General features: G+C 41.8%; 2 protein-coding genes, 1 long non-coding RNA gene and 5 other non-coding genes across 8 annotated transcripts; all 8 read right to left on the bottom strand.

Annotated features, from left to right (window-relative positions):
• Positions 1-1,894: 1,894 nt before the first annotated feature.
• LOC136356233 (glycine-rich cell wall structural protein 1-like) lies at positions 1,895-2,341 on the bottom strand. The gene has a single exon (XM_066309832.1). The coding sequence runs from the start codon at positions 2,339-2,341 to the stop codon at positions 1,895-1,897; it is 447 nt and encodes a 148-aa protein (XP_066165929.1).
• A 614-nt stretch (positions 2,342-2,955) lies between these two features.
• On the bottom strand, positions 2,956-4,781 carry LOC136356073 (uncharacterized). The gene is made up of 2 exons (XR_010740720.1): positions 3,294-4,781; positions 2,956-3,196 (listed from the first exon to the last, which is right to left on the bottom strand). It is a non-coding gene; the product is annotated as an uncharacterized lncRNA (long non-coding RNA).
• LOC112938837 (small nucleolar RNA SNORD14) lies at positions 3,514-3,634 on the bottom strand. Its single transcript, XR_003242157.1, has one exon. It is a non-coding gene; the product is annotated as a small nucleolar RNA SNORD14 (small nucleolar RNA).
• On the bottom strand, positions 3,726-3,846 carry LOC112938839 (small nucleolar RNA SNORD14). Its single transcript, XR_003242159.1, has one exon. It is a non-coding gene; the product is annotated as a small nucleolar RNA SNORD14 (small nucleolar RNA).
• LOC112938838 (small nucleolar RNA SNORD14) lies at positions 4,029-4,149 on the bottom strand. The gene has a single exon (XR_003242158.1). It is a non-coding gene; the product is annotated as a small nucleolar RNA SNORD14 (small nucleolar RNA).
• LOC112938832 (small nucleolar RNA snoR2/U65) lies at positions 4,211-4,362 on the bottom strand. Its single transcript, XR_003242152.1, has one exon. It is a non-coding gene; the product is annotated as a small nucleolar RNA snoR2/U65 (small nucleolar RNA).
• LOC112938826 (small nucleolar RNA Z107/R87) lies at positions 4,517-4,629 on the bottom strand. Its single transcript, XR_003242146.1, has one exon. It is a non-coding gene; the product is annotated as a small nucleolar RNA Z107/R87 (small nucleolar RNA).
• A 526-nt stretch (positions 4,782-5,307) lies between the features above and the next one.
• LOC4336554 (glutamate dehydrogenase 2, mitochondrial-like) lies at positions 5,308-10,130 on the bottom strand. Its single transcript, NM_001402406.1, has 9 exons — positions 9,472-10,130; positions 9,251-9,364; positions 7,587-7,808; positions 7,438-7,512; positions 7,233-7,349; positions 6,523-6,773; positions 6,157-6,232; positions 5,970-6,056; positions 5,308-5,881 (listed from the first exon to the last, which is right to left on the bottom strand). The coding sequence occupies exons 1-9, from the start codon at positions 9,577-9,579 to the stop codon at positions 5,696-5,698; spliced, it is 1,236 nt and encodes a 411-aa protein (NP_001389335.1). The 5' UTR covers positions 9,580-10,130; the 3' UTR covers positions 5,308-5,695.
• Positions 10,131-17,018: the final 6,888 nt, after the last annotated feature.

Here is a 17,018-nt window from a genome sequence, read left to right as displayed (position 1 = left end):
TCTATCATCTCATGGATTATTTCACATATTTGAAGGACTTAGAAAATACAGTGTTCACCTAGTTGCTAAACACTAGTGGGACGGCCACCTACTGACTAGCTACTAGGCTGATTAGGCGGCGACTAGACGGATTAGGCGAATTAGGCGTTTTTTCTATTTGTTTCACAGAAAAATACTGATTCTAGACATTCGGTACTCATTAAATATAGGCATTTAGGAAAATAGCATAAATCATAGTTAAGTTCAGAAATCATCAAGTCAATACAACGCACTGACACTGCACACAAAGCATTGGGTTTAAAGCATTGGGTTTAGTACAAATCTATAGGAATAGCGAACACATCAGTATACACATCATAATTCATAAATCAGAACTTTATATTTCATATTTAGTGTGTGTGTCTCTCTCTCTCTCTCTCTCTCTATATATATATATATATATATATATATATATATATATATATATAGGTATATATATAGCATAGAAGGCTAGGGGAGTAGCAGTACAGCACCAACACCAACACATGAGCATACCTCTCAAAAACTCAATCACATACATACAGATCTGATACAGATCTAAGGTGCTGGAGTTAGGAGAGGAATAAAAATTTACCTGGAGCTGGAAGAATAGAGGAGGTGAGGTGGTGGAAGGGAGTCTAGTCCCCTGATGGCCTGATCTAGGGTTGGCACTGGCTGTTTGAGTGGTTCCATGTTTGACTGCTTCAATCGATGTGTTTGCCACCTTCCATTGACGGCAAGGATGAAGGATGAGAGGGAGAGCAGGAGCAGCAGAGGAGGGGGAAGAACGTGAAGCAGCAAAGGAGGAGAGTGAAGAACGTGGCGGCGCGGTGGCAAATTGGTGGGTACGGTGGCAGAGCTCTCGCTTGTGGCGGCGTGAAAAGGGGAGTAGGCATGGGCAGCGCTCTCTCTCTAGGCTCTCAAATAAGGTAACCTAAATCCTCATCTATACTGAGTCGGCCCCGTGTGGCGCTTCCAAATTTTATTGCGCCCAAATTTTGATTTCTATCGCCTAGTCGCCACCTAGACGCACTGTCCCATTGTCCAATTGCGCCCAGGGACTGTCCCGTCCAGGCGGCCTAGGACCGACTAGAACCGTCTAGGCGGTAAATCGACTAATTCACTGTCTAGGGTGTAAACTGGACAAATTGTCGCTGACTAGCGATTAATCACCATCTAATGGGCTAGGTGGCCGTTTAGGCAAACACTAAATAGAAATGAGAATTGGGTAGTCTGAAACGTTGATATATTGTAGTAGGTGCAGGAGCCTCCATTTGTGGGCCTTGATTTGGAGAAGGGTTTCAAACGGCCGGTCTAAATTGAGAAAACCAACGTTTGCAGCGGAAGATAAAAAACCTGGTACCCATGATGCCAAGAACGTGCTGCCTTGTAGTACTGAAACTTCTTATCATAGATGAGTTCATGTGAAGCTCGAAATCTGCATTCTGATGTCTGTAACAGGGCCACAATTCCTTTGCCTCCAAAGAATGTCTATTCCATGAACTCAATTGTTATTTTTTTTTGTTCGATTTTGTATTGAGTTAACCTTTTTATTTTTCTCGAGAAACTTGAGTCGAACTACCTTTTTATTGAGACATGGCAGATTGTTCAGTCCAGAATTAAAACATCACCAACACGATCCGGAATATATATACGAGCATGATCAGCTCTGCACTTGACCCTATCTTATTTCAGCATTTCAGGTACAAAGTTTGAACAAAAATGGACATATTATACAGGAACCGAAGATAACTTAAGTACCCATATATCTTAGTAGTATTTCAGTAGGTAACAAAGCTCAACCAAAGATGGACATATTACACACAGCTACTGTGTACAACGGATGCAAGGCAAAATGTCCAGCGGTTTCAGAGTTTCAGTTGCCGCCACCGCGCTGAGGCCGGTGGCTGTCACCGCCGTGGAATCCCCCGCGAGCGCTCCAGCCGCCGCCGCCGCCGCCTGATCCACTCCCGCCTCCGAACGCCCCAGCGCCGGCTCCCCAGCCGCCGTGGCCCTGCCCGCCAGCCCAGCCGAAACCGCCACCGTGGCCGCCGCGGCCGCTGGAGCCACCGCGCCCGCCAACGCCTCCTCCACCTCCGCCTCCGCCGCCGCCGAAGCCAAACCCGAACGCGGTGCCGCCGGGGCTCTGCGCCGAGCTGTGGCCGTAGCCCCAGCCGCCTCCGGGCCCCGAGGCCCACCCCCACCCGTACCTCCAGGAGCCGTCGGGGCCGGAGCCCTGCCCGGACCCGGCGTCGCCGGTCCATCCGGGCGGCGCCGCCCGCCCGCGCCCCCGCCCCGGCTGGTGACCCCGCTGTCCGTCCATGCCGCCGGTTGTGGCCGAGTGTCGCGAGGGTCAGCTGAATTTATGCAAGCCTCGGCTTCGCATTTCTCACAATTCACACCTGTGTCAGTTTTGTACTTATGGGCAGTGAATGTCCACGGTTTTTAGCGCGGTAATTTAGATATTTATCACTTTTAGATATAACGTTTCATAATTTCACTCATATAATTTCATAATTTATACTCATATATATTTATGATACATGAATTTTTATGTGCTTATGTAGGTTTAGTTTCCAACTTTTCCATCACATCAAAACTTTTCTACACATATAAACTTTTAACTTTTTTATTTAAACTTTCAATTTTAGCGTGGAACTAAACCCACCCTAAATTATTAAACGTCATATCAAAAGTGATAATAGTTAAATACTCCATCTCCAGTTTGACAGCTATGTTCTGAAGTCTGAACTGAGCTGCCAGTGACTAGTAGTGAGCTTGGTCAATTGCTTCATCACTAATCAAACCGAAACAAGCCAGGACTTTTGTGTCACAAGAGATAGATGAGCAGAAGTGCGAACCAGCAGCAGAAGGTGAAAACCACGAGCATTCTTGTAACTTCGCAGACTGGAAAGACAGTGTGCGAAACATAAAGAATTCAAACAAACAAAAATAAAGCTCAGTTTTGACATTCAGAAGGGGCCCAAGTTTTACATTTGGAAACATAAGCACCTGGTGGTAGAAACCACACTATGGAGTTGGCAAGAGTCGGAGAGATACAAAGCTCTTGGGAATTTCGTTCCAATTTGATACAATTGCATACCATGCCTTGTTCCTGTTTTCTGGTATTGGAGGAGCCGTGGAGCAGGGGTCCTCAGTTATGTCTTGTTACTGTTTTCTGGTATTGGAGCAGCATAGGTAGCTTGAGGACAGTGGTCTCAGTCTAAGTATCAGATGTAAACAGTGTTGTGTTGATGAAATGGTTGCACGCTTACTGTGATGATCGCCGATGTTTAGATCACTGCCAAAATGTAAACAGTGTGTAGATGCTGCGAACCTGTGAATAAGCATGTCCTCAGCTAGTCTGATCAGCCAGGCAGAACTTTCGCAAACCTGTTGATAGAAGCTGCATCTTGAAATGAGAACATGAGCAAACAAAAAGAATTGCACACTGGAGATGATGTAATTAAGTTTTGTAAACAGAATACAAGGCGGGCCCTCAGACATCCAAGGAAGGATTTAACAGCATAAGCTCTCAAGCCTGGCGAGGCGAAAGCTCTTAGGCGGCAACTGCGAATGTTATGAGAAACAAGCCTTGTTTTCATCATCACTGGGCAGGCATAACAAGCACTCTACTAAGATGTAACAATTAAATATGAAACATGAAACTGCTTGAACATCAATCACGTGAAGTTTACTAGGCAACAGGCATCAGACATCCAAGGAAGGATCTAGCAGCATTAGCTCTCAAGCCCGGCAAGGCGAAAGCTCTTAGGCGGCAACTGCGAATGTTATGAGAAACAAGCCTTGATTTCATCATCATTTGCCCGTCAGCAAAGCAAACTAAAACATGACACACATGAACAGAAAACTAAAACATAACCACACACATGGATACTTGGATGACAGTACAATTATCATTGCTACAGGAGACAGAACTTAACCCTAATCATAACCAAGAATACTAATGGCAAGACCCAATAGCAAATGTAAATGTAATGAAAACCATATGGCTCAGACATCCAAGGAAGGAGTTAGCAGCATTAGCTCTCAAGCCCGGCAAGGCGAAAGCTCTTAGGCGGCAACTGCGAATGTTATGAGAAACAAGCCTTAAGTTTATCATCATCGCCATAAAAGATTCCGTATTGACAAAGTTTCAATCCAATTTAAACATCAAATTTGAATCAAATTTAAATGTAGTCACAGAAACCGGCTCTGTGGACCGATGGAACAGCAGTCCCCAGGTTCCTATCAACTTGTGAGACGCCAGAATCAGCTTTGTCTCGGCCTGATCATAGCATCACAGCTCAATGCTCGTGGCTAACAGTGACGTGGCATCAGGCCTAAACAACCCAACCGTGCGAGATTAGCATCGCTCGTGAAATTGGAACATAAACCAAACCAAGCAGAACAAAACGGAAAAAAAAACAATCTGGCCAAAGGGTTAAAAACAATCTAGCCAAATAGGCAAACAAAGCGCGAGTAAGCATGGATCATAGATGGCTCGGCTGAGCGGAAACTCGGCATACAGATCCCATCTCCAAAGGCCTTGGAGAGAGACCTGTGATTTGGTCTGTTGAGCTTGAATTTCACCTAGTCGTCACAGCCACCACGAATCCATGATTATACAAGATATGAAAACGAAGATGTGCATACAAGAGATACCAATATACTTTACCATACAAGAGAGATTATTGGGGATTAACTGACGGATACGAGGGGCTTGGGAGAATGTTCCGTTTTGGCGGCGACGGTGAGCTTTCGATTGGGGGAGAGGGGATGCGTGTATATAAAGGAGGCAGGGGGGTCAAGGGTGCTAGGGTTTGCGGCGTGCCGGAGCCGGACTATTGGGCCGTAGCCGCCATGGATGGGCCCAGTTGCTTCTTCTTTGGGGTTGGGCTTAAATGCCCCCAGTCTAGTGGGCTCAAATAATTCGGCCTGGTGAACTATATCCCCGTCTCTCTCTTTGTGCAATTTTTCAGTACATTTCTCTCAGGCGCAAAACATTCACAACTCCGCGTATTTTGCTGCGGTAGCATTGAGATTGAATGAGGGTGTATTGTGGGTTTGTTTGGATTGATGCCAATTTTTGTCCTGTTAAAATTTTGGTAACTTTAACATTGGCAAATGCATATTTGTTTTGGTACCAAATTTTAAAACTATAATAGTTCAAATTCAATGCTACAAATTTTGGTAGTACCAAAACCGTATTGGAACTACCAAAATATTGGTAGGGCAAATTTTGGCTTCAAACCAAACAAGCCCTATCAGTTCATGTGGGTATTCTAGTTTTTTTGCAATGTTATTTTATATAATTCAGACTTGGGGGTCAACCATCTCGCAGACTTTGAACCACAGAATGACAATGACAGAATACAACCTTTGTGAAATTCAAATTGCCTCTAGAGCTTACACCATTTTTTGTCAATACTATAATCACGCACGATTGAATCGGCCTTTTGTAAAAACGAAAGAAGAAACATCACATTTTTGTTAGGTACCCTTAATATATTTATTATTATTTTTCGCCGGAACGGTGGAAGGACGCCGACGCCGATCTATCTTGAATATTATTGCAAGTGAGCTCCTTCCAAGCCGGCCACTTCTGATGAATTTATCAGATCAGACATTGGTCGTCCAACATTTTCGGACATGGATATGAGTGTTGTTAATGGCCTCATGCCTCCCATCCCCTCAAGAGGGTGGCACGTGCAACCCGGTTGACTCCCAGGGTGAACGCCCCCATCCTCAGGTTGCAATCATGAGATTTACACATGGCCTTGATGTGCTGGAAAGAATTGTTCATGTACTTGTGGAGCTCCATGTTCACCTTCTCCTCATCCCACATGAACCCTTGAATGTTCTGCAACCGTTCAAAGCGCATAAGGGAGATGCTGTATTCATCCAAAGCTAATGCGAAACAAGATCGTAGGAACCGGCATTTCAATTACCTGAACCCACTCAAAATAGCTAACGATCACACCACCGGAGTTGGCGTAAATGTCAGGTAATATGGTCACTCCCTTCTTGGCAAGAATCTGTAGTGCATACAGCATCAATCAGAACTGCCAAAATTGGCAACATTTCTGATGTTTCTCAAAGACAAAGTTAGGGTACAATGTTTTGTTCTGTGGTTACCTCGTCAGCTTCTGGATCAGTTGGATGATTAGCAGCTTCAATTATAAATTTGGCCTTCACATCAGGTGCATTTTCCCTTCAGAAGATCAATTATATGTAAATTGGCTATTTTTTTCTTGGTGCATACTACTGTTGAACTAGAATAATCAGATAAAATAGGTTCTTCAACATGTAACAAGATTACCGTCTAAAACAACTGTGTACCATTTAATGTCAAAAGTACAAAAAAGAAAAAACAGATAGGTATAATGGGTGAAAATGCAACTGCAACCAGGTAAGGACAGAGTTTCAAGAGTCATCCCCGACCCCGATAAACAACTCATATTGGCAGAAAATTTAAGGATCGACATGGACACTAGCTTTTACCTGTTGAGCACTCCACCTAAAGCGCATGGGATGAGAACATCGCATTCATGCACTAGTAGCTCTGAAGAATCCATGACTTCCGCATCATGAAAATCTTTCAAAGCACCACCCTCATTTCTGTGCTTCATCAGAGCAGGTATGTCTAACCCATTCTTGTTTCTGATTGAGCCTGTCACATCTCCAAGTGCAATCACCTTGCCACCCTTCTCATGGATGATTCGTGCAGCCCATGAACCAACATTACCAAAACCCTGGAAAATTCCATTGATTATTACAAACAAAATACATATGTTGCTGGCATACTGATAAAATGATAATGAACAGACTGATTTGATAGCTGAATTGCGGTTTTAAAATTTTCAGGAAGAAAGCTAGATTTTTTTTTTTTTTTGCTGTTATGATGATGCATGTTACTCCCTTCGTACCAAAATATAACAACTTTTAGCCCTCAGGATTTGTCCCAAAATATAACAACTTCTCCACCAACATTCTCTTCCCAACCAATAACAGCACTCCACCATTCACTTTTTCCACCTACCTCCACTACTCATCCAATTATGACCATCCACCTCTCACTTCTACCTACTTTCTTAATAACCGTGTCCAAGCCTAAAACTTCTTATATTCTAGGACGGATGGAGTATTGTCCTTCAACCATCCTAGAAATAATCCGCATAGCAAAAATCAATCGATTATTAATTATGACTGACCTGGATAACAAAGGTTGATCCAGAAATGGACTTTCCATGTTCAGCCAAAAGAGCCTCAGTAGCGTACATCACACCTCTTCCTGTAGCAGCATCTCTACCTAATGATCCACCAAGATCCTACAACAAAAATATCCAAAATACAATCACTGGATGTAAATTGTTTATTTACACAAACTAGATTTGTGTTGTTGTATAGTATACTTACTATTGGCTTCCCAGTGACAACTGCCGGTGAATGACCATGGAATTTCGAGTACTCATCCAAAATCCAAGCCATGGTCTGTGTCAAAATTACAGGGGATGTTACATGATGAAGGGAAGTAGTAGAAAAATACTAGAGAAAGCAGAATATACCTGTGAATTAGTTCCCATGTCAGGAGCTGGCACGTCAGTATGAGCTCCAATAAGATCATGAATTTTCTGTGTAAATACACGTGTCAAACGCTCCAGCTCACTCGTGCTTAATTCACCAGGAGCGCATCCAATCCCACCCTTTGCTCCACCATATGGAATTGCTGCAACAGCAGTCTTCCATGTCATTAGTTGAGCAAGTGCATTTACTTCATCTGGATCAACCTGCAAAGCAGAATGGTGAAACCATAGCTTATTAGTTTTAGTTTTATTTTTTCTCGAACACGCAAGAGAGCTGGGTGCCATTTAAGAAGATAAGAAAGTTATAAAGGAGGGGGAACCTCACCCAAAATTCATTATCAATTGTAGTTTTAAAAATGAGAAACAGATGAATCTCAGACTACAATGAATAATTTATAAGACAAAGTATGGTCAGCAGAAAATATTATAGTTGACTTTCTACATTAGCTTGTGAAAGTCTTACGGTAATACTTACAAAAAATTCCTTTGCAAATTAACAACTGCTGACATCAATTGCTTACTCTAGGAATTGATTGATAGGTTAGCTGCTTTTCTGTTAGCTAACTGATAACAAACATCAATTCATCATCAAAGGAAATCCATTTATTTATTAAGTACAAAGTAAAACACGACAATAAAAGTCTCAGAAGCTCATAGCGCTTTTAATGCTTTATATTTATTAGTACTCCAGGAGACTGTTTTTTTTTTAACCTAAAATTTGAAAATCCCTCATCTTCATTTGGAACCTAAATGGTGCACATATATAACTCTGGCATTTTCAACAGGAAAATACCATAAGCTCGCAGTTTTGGAAAAACCTAAGGGATTATTCCCTAGGTTTAATTATAACAAGCACCTATCTGTATGAAATTTAATGGCTTCCAGCAACAAGAACCGAAGTATGATTGGAGCAGTAAAGAACAAAAGAAATTATCACAGAAGAAAACAAAGCTGGTTGAGTGGTTGTCTCCAATACTGAATACTAGCATCTGTAGCATGTCTGGGCATCAAACTTTCTAGTTTCTCAAAATGCCAGTTAAATAATAGTTCAAGAAAAAACAGAAATTACAGAAACAATTTGACAGAGGAAGAAGATTGGCATGTGCCCATTGGGATTCTTTTGTCAGTATGGAAAAGATACATTTAGGTTGACAGTTCAACAGAAAGAAATATAAATCTGAATGTAAAAGCACATAAGCGCATAGTAGTACAAAAGCAACACATGCTTTGCAAAATATCAAGGATTTTCAGTTCACGCCATCTGCATGACAAACTGACAGCCCAGTGCCCAGACGATCCACAAAATATCATAAAGTAGATTACAAATAAAGGTATGAAACTGAAAGTAACATCACGCACATTTCCTAAAAGAATAACTCACCGAACTGGAAAGGCCATATGCAAACAAGGAAGGAATAACAAGTTAACAAGTACCGTAGATCTAATAACTCACCAAAACGAAACAATGATCCCATTGACATGAGACAGTCACTGTCAAAACATTCCGAGTTTATAACCACTTCACTATTTATTCATGCTTAATCATCTCCGGTCAAATTTCCAGATAATAAGGAAGATGATTTACATCCCCGGCATTATTACTGGACAAAATCAAAAACAGATTCTCATCAAACCACAATCCTCACCTCAGGGTGATAGCGAATGCCACCTTTCATTGGCCCGCGGGCATTGTCGTGCTGCACGCGGAACCCAATGAAGGACGCCAAGGTTCCATCGTCTTTGGGGATGGTGCATTCCACCTGAACAGAGAGCGGGGTTACGCTACGCCTGATGAAACAACAAAGCCAGCAACCGCAGCAAAACAAGCTGGAAACAGGAATCAAAAAAAAAAAAAACCCCGTCTCACCTTGATCTCGCGGAACGGGATCAGGAGGCTCTTCTCGAGCTTGGAGTCGAGGCCGAGCAGCCTGGCGGCCTGCCGGAAGTTACGGCTGGTGGCGGCGAGCGCGTTCATGGCCGGGCCAAAGGTGGCGCGTCGCCCTCCAAGAAAATTAGCGCCCGCGGCCGGAGAAGAAAAAAAAAAAGGGACTCGCCTTTCGAACAGAGCACGCGACTACGGACCGCGCGCGAGCAAGATCGATCCGGGGGGGACGAGGCGTTCGCGCCCAAAAACGGAAAGAGGAAAAAAGATGGAGCCTTTTTTCTCTCTCCGGGGATCGAGGAGGAAGGCACGGGAGGAGGTCGGCCGGCTGCGTTTGGCTTGAATCGTGAGGAGGAAGAGGAAGAAGCGTGCTGTATTAATAGGGAGGGGGGATCCATCCATCCAGGTAGGCGGAGCAAGAAAGCAAAGATAGGATCAAAGAGCTGTGCTAATTGCTAAACTCAGCCAGAAAATCCTCTCTCATCTGTTGGGAAGGTGACTCATCAGAGCCGATTAGAAATTTAGAACCATAGCAGCACGTGTGTGGGGAAATTTTGCACGGTAATTTCTAGTACGAGGGATTATGACTGTGTATAAGCAAGAAGATTGAGGACGAAGCGGGTCAAAGATTGTAAATTTCGAACGCTTTTCCTATTTCCTACTAGTACAATATTACTTGGTTTCTTCCATTGCTTTGGGCTCTCTCTCATCTCTCGCTGAAAGCTGTGTTTAGTTCCACATTAAAATTAAAAGTTTAAAGAATTTGAAACGATGTGACAAAAAAAGTTAAAGATTTATATGTAAAAAAAATTAATGTGATGAAAAAGTTAAAAATTTAAAGAAAAAAATTAGAATCTACACATGCCCGAATCTTCCAGGCTCCACCACCACTAGCGTCAAGAACTACTCGTCGTCTACTCCTCTTTCATCATACTACGAGTAAACCAGTAGTCTGTGGTCCACCTGTCAGCGGAAGTGCACCGTCTCCTGCGGTCCTGCCCTGCCCTTTTTCGTTTCTCCCTTTTTTCTGGCCCAGCTACCGCCTGAAGCCCTGAGCTGAAATGAACGTGGTTTCAGGTTTTTTTTTGTCTGCATCTCACTCCGGATTCTCTGCCCTACCTTCAGGGCTGGATTGTTTTGAGGCCTAAATTAGTCTTATTAATATTTAGTAATTTTAATAGTATTTAGTGTCTATTTGGTTTGAAGTCAAATTTTGGCATGCCTAAGAAAATAGATCATTTCAATAGTTAAGTTAGGCTATTTTGGCTTCAATCCAAACGCAACTTTACCTTGCCAAAATTAGCCATACCAAAACTTGATAAAATTTGGCATTGCCAAAAATTAGTAAGACCAATTTAGACCACCAACCAAACCAGCCCTCAATGCCATGTTTGGTCTCTGGTGGTGTTGGTCAGTCAGTGCTAGACTGCTAGTGCTGGGACGATGCCACTACTGTATTTTGGCCTGGGGTGTGTTTAATTCACGTCAAAATTGGAAATTTGGTTAAAATTGAAATAATGTGAGGAAAAATTAGAAGTTTATGTGTAGGAAAGTTTTGATGTGATGGAAAAGTTGGAAGTTTGAAGAAAAATTTTGGAACTAAACTCGGCCCTGGTTTAGTTTCCAAAACAATTTTTTTTATCCATCACATTGAATATTTGGAGACATATATGGAGTATTAAATATGAAAAAAAAATCAATTAAACAATTTGCATGTAAATAGCGAGACGAATCTTTTAAGTCTGACGGAGCTTGGGGCTCCTCACCGGGAGACCGCGCAGGCCCCCCTTTGCCGGTTCGGCCGGGGGCCCTGGGTGAGGTTCTAAACTCCTTGTCTGTGTGTGGAAGGTTCGCGAGAATGGAAAAAGCACAAGACACGGGCGATGTATACAGGTTCGGGCCGCTGAGAAGCGTAATACCCTACTCCTGTGTTTTGGTGGATCTGTGTATGAAGAAGCTACAAAGTGCGGGCCAGCCCCCGATCGTTCTGGGATCGTTTTTTCCCCTCCCCTCTTCTAAGTGGGCAAGGTCCTCCTTTTATATCTCAAGGGGATACCACATGCACCATCTCTCCCTCTCTTTCTTTTGTGGGGACTTATCCTATCTTTTCATAAACAGACGGAGACTTGTATGGTTGCCGTCCGAATGACCTTCTGATGGGACGGCCCACACCTACCTCCACTTCCGCCGGAAGCAGGCGCGACGTGGGAACATGGCTGTCTGCTGACGACATGACCAGTGTCAGACCGGTCACAAATCGGTCATTCTTGTCCACCACGCGTCAGTTTATCAATCTGCATGTTCGCCCCTCTTCATACAATGTCTTGCTTGTAATGGTTAGGATGAAGCCTGGCATATATCTGACCGGAACCAACGTGCCATCTCTAGGAGCTAACACGCCGGCTCCGGCTAGGGACGAGTGCTTGGAGGCTCTCGTCCTGACGGGATGGGGCGAGGCGTGCGTCAGACCGCCTGTCGCCACCTAACCCACGATTTGACCGGTCTGTGACTGATCACAGACCGGATAAACGAGCGCGCTGCACTGCGTTACATGCGGCGTGACGCGCTCGTCCAAACCGCAATAAATGTGGTTAGGTGAGCCCCGCTATGCTCACCTACCCCATATACGCGGCGCAACACCCACAAGGGGTCGGGGCGCCTCGGCCCTCGGGGCTGAGACGGGAGCGGTCCGACCCCTCGGGGAGACAAAGAGAAGGGCGGCCGTATCACCCTCGGGCCCGACCCCCCGAGGGGGTTAGGCCACGTGGGTGATCGTGTCTGCCTCAAGTCTCTAAGTCATGATACTCCCGGTCCCATGTCACCGACAAAGTCTAATTGTGCCATGATTTGATAATGCGGTGCTATAGTAAACATTTACTAATGACATATTAATTAAGCTTAATAAATTCGTCTCACAGTTTTCTGGCTGAATCTGAATTTGTTTTGTTATTAGACTACATTTAATACTTTAAACGTGTGTCCGTATATCCGATGTGACAACCAAACTCAATTTTTTCCCCAACTAAACAAGACCTTTGGATCCCAAGTTGCTCCCTGGCAGCCTCATCATCTGCCTACAAGGAAAAAAAAACACAAATATTAGAAAAGAATCTAATATCAAATAATTAAAAGGGGTGATGTATCGAATCCAGGTTGGCTATCCCTATACCTTGTGAAGCTACCCCTAGCGTTTCTCATCTGCCACCATCTGTACTATTATAAAAATTAAAGATGTTTTCACCGGTATTTTGGTACGTCATTTGTGTTTGATTTGGTTTTTAAATTTGTTCGTTTTTAAATACATATTCGTGTTTGAGTCGGATTCTAAGTTCGTTTGCTTTTGGAAATGCAAAAGGAGTCGTATAAGAAATCTTTTTAAAAACTTGCATGCTAACTTGAGATAAATGTTGGACTCCTAATTGCAGCTCATGATTTTCTAGAAAAAATAATCAAGCGAATTCCCATAGTGAAATTCACCCTAGCCAAACCGTATAACAATAATTAGGTTAAAATAGCATTTATCTGTTGCAACGCACAAGCATATTTTCTAGACAAAACTCAATTTTGAAGATTATTTTAGAATTTTTTTAATTTAGCTTCCTTCTAATATTTGTTTTTAAGTCGTTAAATACACACACAAATAAGCATGTGATTAATTGAGGGTGGATTATTTAAAAAATATTTGTTTTAAAAAGTAACTTCTACGTATATTTTATATAAAAACACCATTTATCAATTTTAAAAACATACTAGCAAAAATTGAGAAAATAATCAAGCCGATCCTTTAGTCAAGAGCAGACCCGAAGAGGCTAGCATGGGGTAGCGCCTGACCCAGTCAGCATCTAGCTCAGTTGAGAACTTGAGATTCGTGAGATAATCTCGCTCGCGAACACTCGTGGACTAGAGACCTCCCCGCAGCCGGCTGCCTCCCCAGGAAAAGTGCTGTTCAAAAGAGATCCACCCCGTCCAAAAGTCTGGGCGGCGGATGTGTATGGCCGTGGAATGGGTGTGGGTGCTTTGGAGTTTGGACAGTGGGCAGCAGCACGCACAGAACAGTGCTCGCCCATGTCCGTAATTCGTTAAACAGATCATGTGTCAAACAAATCTCTTTCCCATCCCGTAGGGTGGCAAAATCTTCGATTCTGCGCGGGGACAATGGTCTGTTCTCAGGGTGGCAAATCATTTTGATTGCACATCGCTCGGATATTTCCATTTTCGAGTTGCCCGTAGATGGTGTCCAGCCACTCCGAAGTCCAATTGTCCAAGCTCCAAAATGCAAGGACTCTTAAAATACAAACACCTTAGAAGTCTCTGTGAGTATTAAATTGTTGAGATAAGAAGTAGATGAAAAATTATGATTAGTTGAAATAAAATAGTAGGTGAAAAATAAATAAGAGAGGGTTATAATAAATTCTTATGCAAAAGATGACTTATTTTGGAACGACGAGAGTATAACAAATAAGTAAAAAAGAAAAGCTATAAGTAGTAACTTTTATTTAACTATATATGTCATAATCAAAGGTAGTAGAAGTGAAGAAAATAGTAAATTTTGTGCCACACTATATATGTCATAATCAAAAGATACGGAGAGTACTAGGAGTAGGACATTATACGGGAACTGAAAAATTAGACCTTTTTATGGGTACGCGCACTACATCTTTTTTTTTCTTTTCTTTTTCTCAAACTGGTCCTCCTCTGCTCTCCACTACATGGCCTCCCCCACACTCTTGTTTCTCTCTCATGGTGGTTCCTTGAATGCAAAACTAACTAATTAACTAGCGTTGAATGATTTTTCCTTCAAAATTATTTATCCCTTATATTCACTACAACTAAAATTTTACAACAAGATCAAATGCAATTATATTTTGATGAAAAAAATACAAAACTTAGTCAAATATTTTAATTAATTTTATTAAAACATTTAACTAAGTTTCAATTAATTTTATTAATTCAAATGTTTCAATTAATTTTATTAAATATTTTAGAAAAATGCAACATTTAAGAAATATTGACAGTATCACTGACACCTTTTGCATAAAACGTTGAGTCACAATGAGTGCTTCATCGCAAAGAAAAAACATACGACAAATCTAAATATACTTTTACCAATAATTAATTATGTTGAATTTTTTTATCACAAGTGAAACATCAAGTTGTAAATGTTTAGACATCATAAAAACTAGTTGAAATATAAAAAATAACCACGTGAAACATCTACAAATGAACTAGTGAAATATCATGAAATAATTATTGAAACATGCAAATAAAGTTGTACGCAACATTAAAAAAAAGGCAACAACAACAAAACTTTTAAAAAATCAAAATATAATCATATAATATTTTGTCGTAAAGATTTAATTATAACAAATATAACAATATATTCAAATCGTATATCGGATATCGTACAAAGTTGCTTTATCACTTGGAAGAGTAGAAGCCAAAATGGTCCTCACATGTACTGATCCTTGCTAAATTGGGGCATCCAGTTTTTCTCCTCGCACCAAACGTCCGAGGAGTCCAAGGACTAGGCGTCCAATGTCCGATGAGAACTAAAATTTTGGACGCTACTGTGGTACGCATGCCATTGCTTGTTATATTGGGGCATCCAATTTTTCTCCTTGAGCCGGATATTTGAGGAAAAACATTCTTTTAGAGATGACTTAGCGTCGGACGTCCGACGAAAATTAAAATATCATATGCTACTGTAGTACGCATGGTGGTCCTCCTATGCTCTGCTCCACATGGCCTCCCCCCTTCTCTCTCACTCATCTTCCATGATGTCTCATTAAATACCAAACTAACTACTAATTAATTAGTTTTAAACAATTTTTCTTCTAAATTATTTATTCAATATATGATTTGATTATGCTGTTGTATTCGTTACAATTAAATCTTTGTAATAATTAAATCTTTATAATAAGATATTACATTATTACACTTTAATGAAAGAATATATATAAAAAAATGTTGCGTCCTTATTCTATATGACATATGAAACATCAATATGTAAATGTTAGAACATCACAAAACATTGGGTGAAATATAAAAAAAACATCACTTCAGCATTTAAAAATGAACTAATAAACATAGTAAAATACTTAATGAGACATATAAACAAAACTGTGTACAATATTAAAAAAAATCTACAATAGCAAAATTACTAAAAAAAAATTCCTTCCGAGTAACTTGTCATAAAGATTTAATTATAATAAATACAACGGCATAATACGATAATAGCTGAAATAAATAATTCAGGTGAACAATTATTTTGAAGATTGATAGACTTTATTTTATCGCTTAAGAGTGTGTTTAGTTCACGCTAAAATTGGAAGTTTGATTGAAATTAGAACGATGTGACAGAAAATTTGAAAGTTTATGTGTATAAGAAAGTTTTGATGTAATGGAAAAGTTGAAAGTTTGAAGAAAAAATTTGCAACTAAAGTCCTTAAAAGAGAGATGAAGTAGTGCACTCCTGCCATGTTTGCTATATCGGGGCGTCCCTTTTTTTTCTCGGGTAGCAGGAGAAGCATTCTCTCAAAGATACGACTACCTCCCCCAAAAAAAAAAAAAAATCAAAGATATGGGGGGTGTGTGGGGGGAGTTGAAATTAGTACCAGTCAAATAACGAGACCGGTTTTGCAGATCAGATGAAATCATATGATGTTCTCCATGCGACTAACGTCTCGGCAGTCGGCCCGATGTTCCTTCCGAGCAGCCACCACCGGTCCATTGTAAAGTCCGACGCCGAAGCTGTCACCGACCGACGGAGCAACACGCCATCACCCCTGCGCGCCGGGTGGAATATGGACGCTCGCCCCGCGGCCGATACGGAGAGCCCCCACGCCATCACGCTTCACGCAACGCAGACGCGAGCCCAGCCAGCCGGCGGGCGTCACATCCCGATGTGCATGCAGCTCACCTGCACACACACTCGCGAGTGGAGTAAAATCACAGGTCAAATGGTGGCCGCCATGGGTGAAAAGTGAGACCGTGAAAGCGAGCGGGCTGCGTCGTTGAAACAACACGCGCGCTATAGCTGACACCGCGACACCTCATATATACATACACATATTAAACATAGACTAATAATAAAACAAATTATATAATACACATGTAAACTACGAGATAAATTTATTAAGTCTAATTAATTCGTTATTAATAAATATTTACTGTAGCACCACATTGTCAGATCATGGTACAATTAAGCTTAAAAGATTTATCTCGCAATTTATACGCAAACTGTGTAATTATTTTTTTAAAATATTTAATACTCCGTACATGTGATAAAAAACGTTCGATGTGTGACTTGGAAAAAAAATTTGCCGTTTGATCTGAACCCCCTGTCCGTAGTAAGAATAGGTGGGTGCGGATAAGCGCGGCGGCCCGGGGGCGCCGCGTCGAGGCGGCGTCATGCGCCTCATCCGCGGATAATCCTTTTTCTAATCCATCGTTACCTGTAGCACGCATGCTCAAACGCGGCCACGCGGGTCCAACCGCGAAGGGGAAAGGGAAAGAAAGCTGAAAGTCAATGG

Source organism: Oryza sativa, chromosome 4 (genome assembly GCF_034140825.1).
Source record: "Oryza sativa Japonica Group chromosome 4, ASM3414082v1".
Lineage (NCBI taxonomy): Eukaryota > Viridiplantae > Streptophyta > Magnoliopsida > Poales > Poaceae > Oryza > Oryza sativa.
This window is presented reverse-complemented; position numbering and strand designations above follow the sequence as displayed.